The sequence below is a fragment of the Micromys minutus genome (assembly GCF_963924665.1).
Source record: "Micromys minutus genome assembly, chromosome: 1".
NCBI classification, from domain to species: domain Eukaryota; kingdom Metazoa; phylum Chordata; class Mammalia; order Rodentia; family Muridae; genus Micromys; species Micromys minutus.
Window position 1 is genome coordinate 146779900 of NC_137969.1, and position 13300 is coordinate 146793199.

The 13300-nt window shown below is 35.9% G+C and overlaps 1 protein-coding gene across 1 annotated transcript; it reads left to right on the top strand.

The window, feature by feature from the left end:
* Window positions 1–12305: 12305 nt before the first annotated feature.
* Window positions 12306–12509, top strand: LOC308430855 (small integral membrane protein 10-like protein 1; the record flags this gene model as incomplete). Its single annotated transcript, XM_080930140.1, has 1 exon — window positions 12306–12509. The coding sequence occupies one exon, from the start codon at window positions 12306–12308 to the stop codon at window positions 12507–12509; it is 204 nt and encodes a 67-aa protein (XP_080786266.1).
* Window positions 12510–13300: the final 791 nt, after the last annotated feature.

The window sequence follows — 13300 nt, forward strand, 5'->3', positions numbered from 1 at the left end:
TTCTGCCTTTTTGCCCTAAAATAAGAAGTATTTCTGTCTTTTTGGAAAAAATAAGGGGAATTTCAGTCTTTTTCCCTAAAATAAGTTTAATTTCTGCAATTTGCCCCCAAATTAGCGGAATTACTGCCTTTTGGACCCGAAATAAGGGAAATTTCTAGATTTCTTTTCCATGATAAGTGAAATTTCTGCAATTTTGCCTTAAAATAACGGAAATTTCTGCCTTTTTGCTCCAAATAAGGGGAATTTCTGCAATTTTTCATTAAAATAAAGTGGGATTTCTGCATTTTTGCCTCCAAATAATGGGAATTTCTGCAATTTTGACACAAAATTAGGGGAATTTCTGCAATTTTGCCCAAAATAAGGGAAATTTCTGCAATTATGTCCATAAAAAGGGAAATTTCAGCAATTTTGCCCCACAATAAAGGGAATTTCTGCTTTTTTGCCCCAAAATTAGGGGAATTTCTGAATTATTGCCCCAAAATGAGAAGCATTACTGCATTTTTACCCCAAAATAAGAAAAATTTCTGCAGTTTGACCCAAAATAAAGAAAATTTCTGCAATTTTGTCCCATAAAGAGGGAAATTTCGGCATTTTTTTCCCAAAATAAGAGAAACTTCTGCCTTTTTGACTCAAAATTTGTGAAATTTCTGAATTTTGCCTCCAAATTAGAAGCATTACTGCATTTTTGCCCCAAAATATGGGAAATTTCTGCAATTTTATTCCAAAATAAGGGAAATTTCTGCCTTTTTACCCCAAAATAATGGGAATTTCTGCATTTTTGCCACAAAATAAGAAAAATTTCTGCAATTTTATCCTAAAATAAGTTAAATTTCTATTCTTTTGCTCCAAAATAAGGGAAATTTCTGCCTATTTGGCCCAAAATAAGGGAAATTTCTGCAATTTTGTCTCCAAAAAGGAAAATTTCAGCAATTTTGCCCCACAATAAGGGCAATTTCTGCCTTTTTGCCCCAAAATTAGAAGAATTTCTGCTTTTTGCCCCAAAATTAGGGGCATTACTGGGTTTTTGCCCCTAAATAAGGGAAAATTCTGCATTTTTGCTTAAAATTAATTGGAATTTCTGCCTTTTTGCCCTAAAATAAGAAGTATTTCTGTCTTTTTGGAAAAAATAAGGGGAATTTCAGTCTTTTTCCCTAAAATAAGTTTAATTTCTGCAATTTGCCCCCAAATTAGCAGAATTACTGCCTTTTGGACCCGAAATAAGGGAAATTTCTGGATTTCTGTCCTATGATAAGTGAAATTTCTGCAATTTTGCCCCAAAATAAGGGAAATTTCTGCCTTTTTGCTCCAAATAAGGGGAATTTCTGCAATTTTTCATTAAAATAAAGTGGGATTTCTGCATTTTTGCCTTCAAATAATGGGAATTTCTGCAATTTTGACACAAAATTAGGGGAATTTCTGCAATTTTGCCCAAAATAAGGGAAATTTCTGCAATTATGTCCATAAAAAGGGAAATTTCAGCAATTTTGCCCCACAATAAAGGGAATTTCTGCTTTTTTGCCCCAAAAGTAGGGGAATTTCTGAATTATTGCCCCAAAATGAGAAGCATTACTGCATTTTTACCCCAAAATAAGAAAAATTTCTACAGTTTGACCCAAAATAAAGAAAATTTCTGCAATTTTGTCCCATAAAGAGGGAAATTTCGGCATTTTTTTCCCAAAATAAAAGAAACTTCTGCCTTTTTGACTCAAAATTTGTGAAATTTCTGAATTTTGCCCCCAAATTAGAAGCATTACTGCATTTTTGCCCGAAAAAAATATGGGAAATTTCTGCAATTTTATTCCAAAATAAGGGAAATTTCTGCCTTTTTACCCCAAAATAATGGGAATTTCTGCATTTTTCCCCCAAAATAAGGGAAATTTCAGTATTTTTGCCCTGAAATTAAAAGAATTTCTGTCTTTTTGCCCTAAAATAAGGAAAATTTCTGCATTTTTGCTCCAAAATAAGGGGAATTTCAGCATTTTTGTCCCCGAATAAGGGGAATTTCTGCAATTTTGCTTCAAAATAAAGGGAATTTCTGGAATTTTGACACAAAATTAGGGGAATTACTGTAATTTTGCCCCAAAATAATGGAAATTTCTGCCATTGTGCTCAAAAATTAGGGGAATTTCTGCCTTTTTGACACAAAATTAGGGGCATTACTGTCTTTTTGCCCCAAAATAAGAGGAATTTCTGTATTTTTGCCCTGAAATAAAAAGAATTTCTGTCTTTTTGCCCTAAAATAAGGAAATTTTCTGCATTTTTGCTTCAAAATAAGGGGAATTTCAGCATTTTTGCCCCGAAATAAGGGGAATTTCTGCCTTTTTGCCCCAAAATTAGGGGAATTTCTGCTTTTTGCCCCAAGACAAGGGAAATTTCTACAATTTTGCCCCAAAATAAGGGAAGTTTCTGGAATTTTGTCTCCAAAAAGGGAAATTTCAGCAATTTTGCCCCACAATAAGGGGAATTTCTGCCTTTTTGCACCAAAATTAGGGGAATTTCTGCTTTTTGCCCCAAAATTAGGGGCATTACTGGGTTTTTGCCCCTAAATAAGGGAAAATTCTGCATTTTTGCTTAAAATTAATTGGAATTTCTGCCTTTTTGCCCTAAAATAAGAAGTATTTCTGTCTTTTTGGAAAAAATAAGGGGAATTTCAGTCTTTTTCCCTAAAATAAGTTTAATTTCTGCAATTTGCCCCCAAATTAGCGGAATTACTGCCTTTTGGACCCGAAATAAGGGAAATTTCTGGATTTCTGTCCCATGATAAGTGAAATTTCTGCAATTTTGCCCCAAAATAAGGGAAATTTCTGCCTTTTTGCTCCAAATAAGGGGAATTTCTGCAATTTTGCATTAAAATAAAGTGGGATTTCTGCATTTTTGCCTCCAAATAATGGGAATTTCTGCAATTTTGACACAAAATTAGGGGAATTTCTGCAATTTTGCCCAAAATAAGGGAAATTTCTGCAATTATGTCCATAAAAAGGGAAATTTCAGCAATTTTGCCCCACAATAAAGGGAATTTCTGCCTTTTTGCCCCAAAATTAGGGGAATTTCTGAATTACTGCCCCAAAATGAGAAGCATTACTGCATTTTTACCCCAAAATAAGAAAAATTTCTGCAGTTTGACCCAAAATAAAGAAAATTTCTGCAATTTTGTCCCATAAAGAGGGAAATTTCTGCATTTTTTTCCCAAAATAAGAGAAACTTCTGCCTTTTTGACTCAAAATTTGTGAAATTTCTGAATTTTGCCTCCAAATTAGAAGCATTACTGCATTTTTGCCCCAAAATATGGGAAATTTCTGCAATTTTATTCCAAAATAAGGGAAATTTCTGCCTTTTTACCCCAAAATAATGGGAATTTCTGCATTTTTGCCACAAAATAAGGGAAATTTCTGCAATTTTATCCTAAAATAAGTTAAATTTTTATCCTTCTGCTCCAAAATAAGGGAAATTTCTGCCTATTTGGCCCAAAATAAGGGGAATTTCTGCATTTTTCCCCCAAAATAAGGGAAATTTCAGTATTTTTGCCCTGAAATTAAAAGAATTTCTGTCTTTTTGCCCTAAAATAAGGAAAATTTCTGCATTTTTGCTCCAAAATAAGGGGAATTTCAGCATTTTTGTCCCCGAATAAGGGGAATTTCTGCAATTTTGCCCCAAAATAAAGGGAATTTCTGGAATTTTGACACAAAATTAGGGGAATTACTGCAATTTTGCCCCAAAATAATGGAAATTTCTGCCATTGTGCTCAAAAATTAGGGGAATTTCTGCCTTTTTGACACAAAATTAGGGGCATTACTGTCTTTTTGCCCCAAAATAAGGGGAATTTCTGTATTTTTGCCCTGAAATAAAAAGAATTTCTGTCTTATTGCCCTAAAATAAGGAAATTTTCTGCATTTTTGCTTCAAAATAAGGGGAATTTCAGCATTTTTGCCCCGAAATAAGGGGAATTTCTGCCTTTTTGCCCCAAAATTAGGGGAATTTCTGCTTTTTGCCCCAAGACAAGGGAAATTTCTACAATTTTGCCCCAAAATAAGAGAAGTTTCTGCAATTTTGTCTCCAAAAAGGGAAATTTCAGCAATTTTGCCCCACAATAAGGGGAATTTCTGCCTTTTTGCCCCAAAATTAGGGGAATTTCTGCTTTTTGCCCCAAAATTAGGGGCATTACTGGGTTTTTGCCCCTAAATAAGGGAAAATTCTGCATTTTTGCTTAAAATTAATTGGAATTTCTGCCTTTTTGCCCTAAAATAAGAAGTATTTCTGTCTTTTTGGAAAAAATAAGGGGAATTTCAGTCTTTTTCCCTAAAATAAGTTTAATTTCTGCAATTTGCCCCCAAATTAGCAGAATTACTGCCTTTTGGACCCGAAATAAAGGAAATTTCTAGATTTCTGTTCCATGATAAGTGAAATTTCTGCAATTTTGCGTTAAAATAAGGGAAATTTCTGCATTTTTGCTCCAAATAAGGGGAATTTCTGCAATTTTTCATTAAAATAAAGTGGGATTTCTGCATTTTTGCCTCCAAATAATGGGAATTTCTGCAATTTTGACACAAAATTAGGGGAATTTCTGCAATTTTGCCCAAAATAAGGGAAATTTCTGCAATTATGTCCATAAAAAGGGAAATTTCAGCAATTTTGCCCCACAATAAAGGGAATTTCTGCTTTTTTGCCCCAAAATTAGGGGAATTTCTGAATTATTGCCCCAAAATGAGAAGCATTACTGCATTTTTACCCCAAAATAAGAAAAATTTCTGCAGTTTGACCCAAAATAAAGAAAATTTCTGCAATTTTGTCCCATAAAGAGGGAAATTTCGGCATTTTTTTCCCAAAATAAGAGAAACTTCTGCCTTTTTGACTCAAAATTTGTGAAATTTCTGAATTTTGCCCCCAAATTAGAAGCATTACTGCATTTTTGCCCCAAAATATGGGAAATTTCTGCAATTTTATTCCAAAATAAGGGAAATTTCTGCCTTTTTACCCCAAAATAATGGGAATTTCTGCATTTTTGCCACAAAATAAAAAAAATTTCTGCAATTTTATCCTAAAATAAGTTAAATTTCTATTCTTTTGCTCCAAAATAAGGGAAATTTCTGCCTATTTGGCCCAAAATAAGGGAAATTTCTGCAATTTTGTCTCCAAAAAGGGAAATTTCAGCAATTTTGCCCCACAATAAGGGCAATTTCTGCCTTTTTGCCCCAAAATTAGAAGAATTTCTGCTTTTTGCCCCAAAATTAGGGGCATTACTGGGTTTTTGCCCCTAAATAAGGGAAAATTCTGCATTTTTGCTTAAAATTAATTGGAATTTCTGCCTTTTTGCTCTAAAATAAAAAGTATTTCTGTCTTTTTGGAAAAAATAAGGGGAATTTCAGTCTTTTTCCTTAAAATAAGTTTAATTTCTGCAATTTGCCCCCACATTAGCGGAATTACGGCCTTTTGGCCCCGAAATAAGGGAAATTTCTGGATTTCTGTCCCATGATAAGTGAAATTTCTGCAATTTTGCCCCAAAATAAGGGAAATTTCTGCCTTTTTTCCCCAAATAAGGGGAATTTCTGCAATTTTGCATTAAAATAAAGTGGAATTTCTGCATTTTTGCCTCAAAATAATGTGAATTTCTGCAATTTTGACACAAAATTAGGGGAATTTCTGCAATTTTGCCCAAAATAAGGGAAATTTCTGCAATTTTGCCCCAAGATAAGGGAAATTTCTGCAATTATGTCCATAAAAAGGGAAATTTCAGCAATTTTGCCCCACAATAAAGGGAATTTCTGCCTTTTTGCCCCAAAATTAGGGGAATTTCTGAATTATTGCCCCAAAATGAGTAGCATGACTGCATTTTTACCCCAACATACAAAAAATTTCTGCAGTTTGACCCAAAATAAAAAAAATTTCTGCAATTTTGTACCATAAAGAGGAAAATTTCTGCATTTTTTCCCAAAATAAGAGAAAGTTTTGCCTTTTTGACTCAAAATTTGTGAAATTTCTGAATTTTGCCCCCAAATTAGAAGCATTACTGCATTTTTGCCCCAAAATATGGGAAATTTCTGCAATTTTATTCCAAAATAAGGGAAATTTCTGCCTTTTTACCCCAAAATAATGGGAATTTCTGCATTTTGCCACAAAATAAAGGAAATTTCTGCAATTTTATCCTAAAATAAGTTAAATTTCTATCCTTTTGCTCCAAAATAAGGGAAATTTCTGCCTATTTGGCCCAAAATAAGGGGGAATTTCTGCATTTTTGCCCAAAAATCAGGGGAATTTCTGTATTTTTGCCCTGAAATAAAAAGAATTTCTGTCTTTTTACCCTAAAATAAGGAAAATTTCTGCATTTTTGCTCCAAAATAAGGGGAATTTCAGCATTTTTGCCCCCAAATAAGGGGAATTTCTGCAATTTTGCCCCAAAATAAAGGGAATTTCTGGAATTTTGACACAAAATTAGGGGAATTACTGCAATTTTGCCCCAAAATAATGGAAATTTCTGCAATTGTGCTCAAAAATTAGGGGAATTTCTGCCTTTTTGACACAAAATTAGGGGCATTACTGTCTTTTTGCCCCAAATAAGGGAAATTTCTGCATTTTTTTCCAAAATTAAGTGGAATTTCTTCTTTTTTGCTCTAAAATAAGAATTTCTGTTATTTTGGCACAAAATATGGGGAATTTCAGTCTTTTTGCCCTAAAATATGGGAAATTTCTGCATTTTTGACCCCAAATAAGCGGAATTTCTGCCTTTTTGACCCGAAATAGGAGGAATTTCTGCATTATTCCCCAAGATAAAAGAAATTTCTGCAATTTTGCCCCAAAATAAGGGAAATTTCTGCAATTTTGTCCCAAAAAATGGAAATTTCTGCATTTTTGCCCCCAAATAAGGAGAATCTCTGCATTTTGCCCCAAAATTAGGGGAATTTCTGCCTTTTTGCCCCCAAATTAGGGGCATTACTTCCTTTTTGCCCAATAATAAGGAAATATCATGCAATTTTGCTCGAAAATAAGTGGAATTTCTACCTTTTTGCCCCAAAAGAAGGGGAATTTCTGCCTTTTTGATCCAAAATTAGGGGTATTACTGCAATATTGCTCCAAAATAATTGGGAATTTCTACAATTTTGCCCCAAAATAAAGGGAATATCTGCAATTTTGACAGAAAATTAGGGGAATTACTGCAATTTTTCCCCAAAATAAGGGAAATTTCTGCAATTTTGCTCCAAAATTAGGGGGATTTCTGCCTTTTTGACACAAAATTAGGGGCATTAAAGTCTTTTTGCCCCAAATAAGGGAAATTTCTGCATTTTTGCCCAAAATTAACTGGAATTTCTGCCTTTTTGCCCTAAAATAAGAATTTCTGCCCTTTTGGCACAAAATAAGAGGAATTTCAGTCTTTTTGCCCTAAAATAAAGGATATTTCTGCATTTTTAACACCAAATAAGCGGAATTTCTTCATTTTTGACCTGAAATAAGGGGAATTTCGGCATTTTTGTCCCAAGATAAGGGAAATTTATAAATTTTGCCCCAAAATAAGGGAAATTTCTGCAATTTTGTCTCCAAAAAGGGATATTTCAGCAATTTTGCCCCACAATAAGGGGACTTTCTGCCTTTTTGCCCCAAAATTAGGGGAATTTCTGCTTTTTGCTTCAAAATTAGGGGCATTACTGGGTTTTTGCTTCTAAATAAGAGAAAATTCTGCATTTTTGCTTAAAATTAATTGGAATTTCTGCCTTCTTGCCCTAAAATAAGATGTATTTCTGTCTTTTTGGAAAAAATAAGGGGAATTTCAGTCTTTTTCCCTAAAATAAGTTTAATTTCTGCAATTTGCCCCCAAATTAGCGGAATTACTGCCTTTTGGACCCGAAATAAGGGAAATTTCTTGATTTCTGTCCCATGATAAGTGAAATTTCTGCAATTTTGCCCCAAAATAAGGGAAATTTCTGCTTTTTTTCCCCAAAAAAGGGGAATTTCTGCAATTTTGCATCAAAATAAAGTGGAATTTCTGCATTTTTGCCTCAAAATAATGGGAATTTCTGCAATTTTGACACAAAATTAGGGGAATTTCTGCAATTTTGACACAAAATTAGGGGAATTTCTGCAATTTTGCCCAAAATAAGGGAAATTTCTGCAATTATGTCCATAAAAAGGGAAATTTCAGCAATTTTGCCCCACAATAAAGGGAATTTCTGCCTTTTTGCCACAAAATTAGGGGAATTTCCGAATTATTGCCCCAAAATGATAAGCATTACTGCATTTTTACCGCAAAATAAGAAAAATTTCTGCAGTTTGACCCAAAATAAAGAAAATTTTTGCAATTTTGTCCCATAAAGAGGGAAATTTCTGCATTTTTTTCCCAAAATAAGAGAAACTTATGCCTTTTTGACTCAAAATTTGTGAAATTTCTGAATTTTGCCCCCAAATTAAAAGCATTACTGCATTTTTGCCCCAAAATATGAAAAATTTCTGCAATTTTATTCCAAATAATGAAATTTCTGCCTTTTTACCCCAAAATAATGGGAATTTCTGCATTTTTGACACAAAATAAGGGAAATTTCTGCAATTTTATCCTAAAATAAGTTAAATAAGTACTGTACAATAAGATATGGCCCAATGTAAATCTGTAATTTTTAGTAGTAAGGGGACTTGAAATATCACATTTTCTCTGTGCTGTCTGCAAGACTGATATCCACTTAGGAGGGCTCAGTGGTCTCACTCCACTAATAGGGATACAGAAGAGTGGTGTTGTTCCGACCCCTTCTGGCCAAATGTTGTTATGTTCTTGTCCTGAAGAAATGAGACTATGGATACAAAGTACAGGGTGCCACATTGTGGAAGTAAGAATTTAGTGCACCTTAGCCGATGTCTTCCCCCCCTCCCCACCACACACTCAGTTGTCTTGATTTTTTCTCAAGTCCAAGAGATTGAGGAGACCCGAATCACCCTCACCACAACACTCCTCTCTCTCTCTCTAAAAATCAAAAACAAATTAAAACAAAAACAAACCCTTAGTTACGAAACTTGATATTTAATGAGATTCGTGACTCAATCTGGCAAAAATCCAAACGACTTACAGACACATGAGAAAGTTAGGCAACCCAGGGCACTGAAATTCTGTCTAGTTCAATGGAACAATGCCTTGAAATACCCTGCTAAACCTTTTTAGTCTATAAACGTGTCAGATGTCATGAACCATCTAAGCTAATAAGCATATTTTACAATTCCTTAGTAGTCACTTAATTGTAATTTTAGGATACAAAGTAGAAAGTGACTTTCGTGGTTGTGGTCCACTGTTAGTTCAAGAGCTCTAGCAGGAGGGCAGAAGCCTTGAGATATCCTACTTTATAAAGATAATTCCAGGCTAAATACAAACAGAAAGAGAACTTCGATTGCAAAATACAATTTTCAGTAATTGACATCCAAAAGGAATATGTCATGGCAGATTTGTGTCCCTTCTAAGTACATAGCCTAAGATCAAATTTTATTATGCCAAGAGAACATTATTGAGAAAGTAAACCGGAGATACCAAGAAAATTAGAACAGAAGTAATGGGCCTGGAGAGCTGGCTCTGCAGGTGTGAGTTCAATTCCCAGCAATCACATGTTGGCTCACAATAATCTATATTGAGATATGGCGCCCTCTTCTGGCCTACAGGCATACATGCAAGCAGAATGCTATGTATGTGATAAATTATGTTTTAAAAGTACAATAAAAATAAGTAGGTTTGGAAAGCTGTGTGTATTTTTAGAAAGTACAACTACATCTAATGCTGTCCTACATAGATATCCAGGGTCCTACAGCGTCTTTCTGTTTCTAAAAGTAAGTCTACACTTCAAATTCTGAGACTAGTGTCTTCTAAGGAATTGGTAAAAGCTTTTGGAATGTAACCTTTGGAAATATTTTGACTTTTAAAGACAGCACATCTTGGGAGTTAGAGATATGGTTCAGTGGTTAAGAGCACTGACTGCTCTTCCAGATGTCCCGATTAAAATTCCCAGCAACTACAGACTCTATAAGATTTGCCTTCTAAACTCTACATGAGTTACTCTCCCCATCCTACATGCTATAAACAAATAACAAGCTAAGTTGAATAATTGGGGTGTGTGTGTGAGTGTGTGTGTGTTTGCGTGTGTGTGTGTGTTTGTGTGTGTGTGTGTGTGTGTGATAATAACAATTTAGAAAACTAGGCCTTTTGAGGTGGGTATAGTAGAAGTTGAAGGGAGGAAAGGATAATTGAGAAACAATGTATAGTTCAATTTTTTTAAATTGAAAATGTATTGCCTATCTTAACATTATTGTAAGAATAGACTGAATGCTGCACTGTAACCTGAATTGTCCTCGATATTACATATACAACAGATTAACATACTTAATAAATTATAGACTTATCTTAGATATTTGTGTGAAAAAAATTTACTAGCCACCAGGCTTTGACACCTTCACCCTGTTGTTGGTCGACTTGTGTGCCCACAGCCCTGTCTCTTAGTCCCGCCGCCAGGTTCCCACTTCACTCCTTTCTCCAGTGCCCATGTCTCAGGCCATTCTTTCCCTGAGCACATCTGCCCCTTAGGTTTTATAGAGGCTTCTTCTTCTGCCTTTCTCTGAGCTCTCAGGCGTCCGGTGTCAACACCCCCAGACTTTGTCCTCCTTCTTTTGTTTTGTTAATTCTCTAACACTTTTATATGCAGAGGACCTGTTATTCCCCATCTCCAAACCAGTGTCTCAATACATGCTTTGGTCACACTTGTGTGTGCTGTTAAAATAGCAGCCTGGAGGGCCACTTGTTTCAGTTTGGAAGCACATTATTTGTGTGGCTGGTTGGAAAGCCCAGACCATCCTGTAATAAGTCCTTAAATGTTTGCAAAACGGCACAAGTGATACATATCTAGGATTTTACTAGAATTACCATTCTGTGCGTCTGTAATTCACACTGACTGGACTTTGCCCAGGGAAATGCTGCTAGAATACCCTTTGTGCAGATCCAGAACAACCAGCTCTGGACTCTTAAGTTTACCAGAAACTCCACAAGGGAATTGACTCTACTAGAGTGCACACAGATCATTGGTGTGCCTAGTTATTCGCTTTTTTTTCTGAGTAACCTGTTTTGTTGTTTGTGTCTTTTAAACAACTATAAACAACTTCGTGTATTTGACCTGTTACTTAAGCCTGTTGCATGGTAACTAATGCATATATTTTATTAAAGAATGGGATCAACATTACGATGAGTTTCTATATTTTCTCAGACAGAAAAATAGAAAGTTTCACAGTTAATGTGTTTAATCACATGTCTTGAATCCCTTAACAATAATTGAAAACTAGCAATTAAGTAGAGGAAGAAGGATCTATTCTTAGTGAAAAATAACTGTTAATGAGTAGCAAGGACTATATATACCTAGAAGTAAAACAGAAAGTCTTCAATGGTTTAAACTGCTTGTGTTGTGCTGGAGAAATAACTTAACAGTTAAGAGCACTGACTGCTCTTCCAAAGGTCCCGAGTTCAATTCCCAGCAACTAAGTTGTGGCTCACAACCATCTGTAATGGGATCTGATGTCTTCTTCTGGTGTGTCTGAAGACTGCAACAGTATGTCCACGTACATGAAATAAATAAATTTAAAAAAAAAGCCTTGTGTTAGGTATAGGGTTTAGGGTTAGGGGATAGGGTTAGGCGTTATTGGTTGTGGTTGGGTTTAATTTATATGAATTTATCCTGCCTTTCTGGGTAAAAAATACCTCTGGTTTGTCAAGTTAAGGTGATCTAGGTGGGAGTGAGATACTTGAGCCCTTGCAGACATCACAGAGAAAATGTGATATTTCAAGTCCCTTTACTAGTAAAAAGTACAGATTGACATTGGGCCATATCCTATTGTACAGTACTCTATCAAAGGCTTTTGTTGATACTTACTATAAAAGTATCAGAATAAAAATGGTACAGGTATCTGCAGTTAGTATACTAACATTTATGAAAACCCCAAGTATGTCATTAGAGAAACATTTCAAGCTGATTTACCATTAATTATTGTATATGAATTGCATAAATATCAAAGAAAAGCATGCTTATAAATACTGAAAAAAAAGTGAGTGTTTCTCTACATTTTATACCGATGTATAAAAATATGAATGTCGCTATGACATAAAGTAAAACTGTAATGAGGGATAAAACGAAATGATAAAAAAGGTGAGAAAAGGAATGATAAAGGTATTGAGAGGTGCCACCAGGGTGGGAGCGGCGGCCGATGGCGTTGAGACTGAAGCGGTGGCCGCTTCATCCAGGCCACGGCTCGGTCCAGCTTGGGAGTGCGCGAAGCTTTGGAGAACCTCGACCTAGTGGGACAACGCCATGGTCCCCGCCGACTTCCCGTCCGCCCTGGCGGTCAGGGCTGTGGGCCCTGCGGCCGCTACCTTGTACGGTGTTTTCTGCAAGGTGCTCTCTCACTCCCTGCTCGCCTTCTTTGAGCTGTCCTGGCAGCTGCGAATGAACTTCCCGTACTTCTACATCGCGGGCTCAGTGATCCTCAACATCTGCTTGCAGGTACACATTTAGAGCCGCGTCTGCATTGTGCGCCAACCGGGACCGTAAGATGGCAGGCCGCCCTGTGGCACCTTCAGGGATGCGCGAGAAGAACGTGCAGTCTCTCGAGAGCAGGCTCGCTCTCGGGCGGTCTGCTCACCACTTCCCCTTCCTGGGAATTGGAGGTGGGAAAGCTACCTGGGTCGATTTAGAACAAAGATATTGTGTTCCAGCAGCAGAGGAGGTAAACAAGAAAGTATTCAAGGAACTACACATCAGCAAACACCTGGCAAATCTTAGGATATGGCAAAGGGCACAGGATGCATAATGTGAAAGGAATGTTAAGTTTTCAAGAACACAGATTTACCTCAAACTTGGGTTCTGAATTAATCTTTTAAGAGTACTGGACTGTGAACTAGACATTGAATTGAATAAGAGGCCTGTTATATCAAGAATGTGATCTTAAAAGCATGCATCTCTTCCCACAAGAGGCTATATTGAAACATCGGGTCAAAGCCAGACTACAGGAAAACTTCCAAATATGACGGCAGGATTTTGAAAAAAAAAAAAAATAGTGGGACTATGTGAAGATGTTCCCCCCAAAAAGACACTGGTTCCAAAGAAAAGAAAGTCCAGTTTCACAGGAATTGACTACACCCTGGTAGTAAGGCAAATGGACCAACTATGGCTTTCTTCTTAATTCTAGTTACAGAGTAAACTGCAGATGTTACAAACCTTGACAAGTGGAGGGACAAGAAAGTAACTGGAAAGATGATGCCCTTGTGGAGTGGGAGGATAAAACATGTGTATTTGTGAACAAAAAG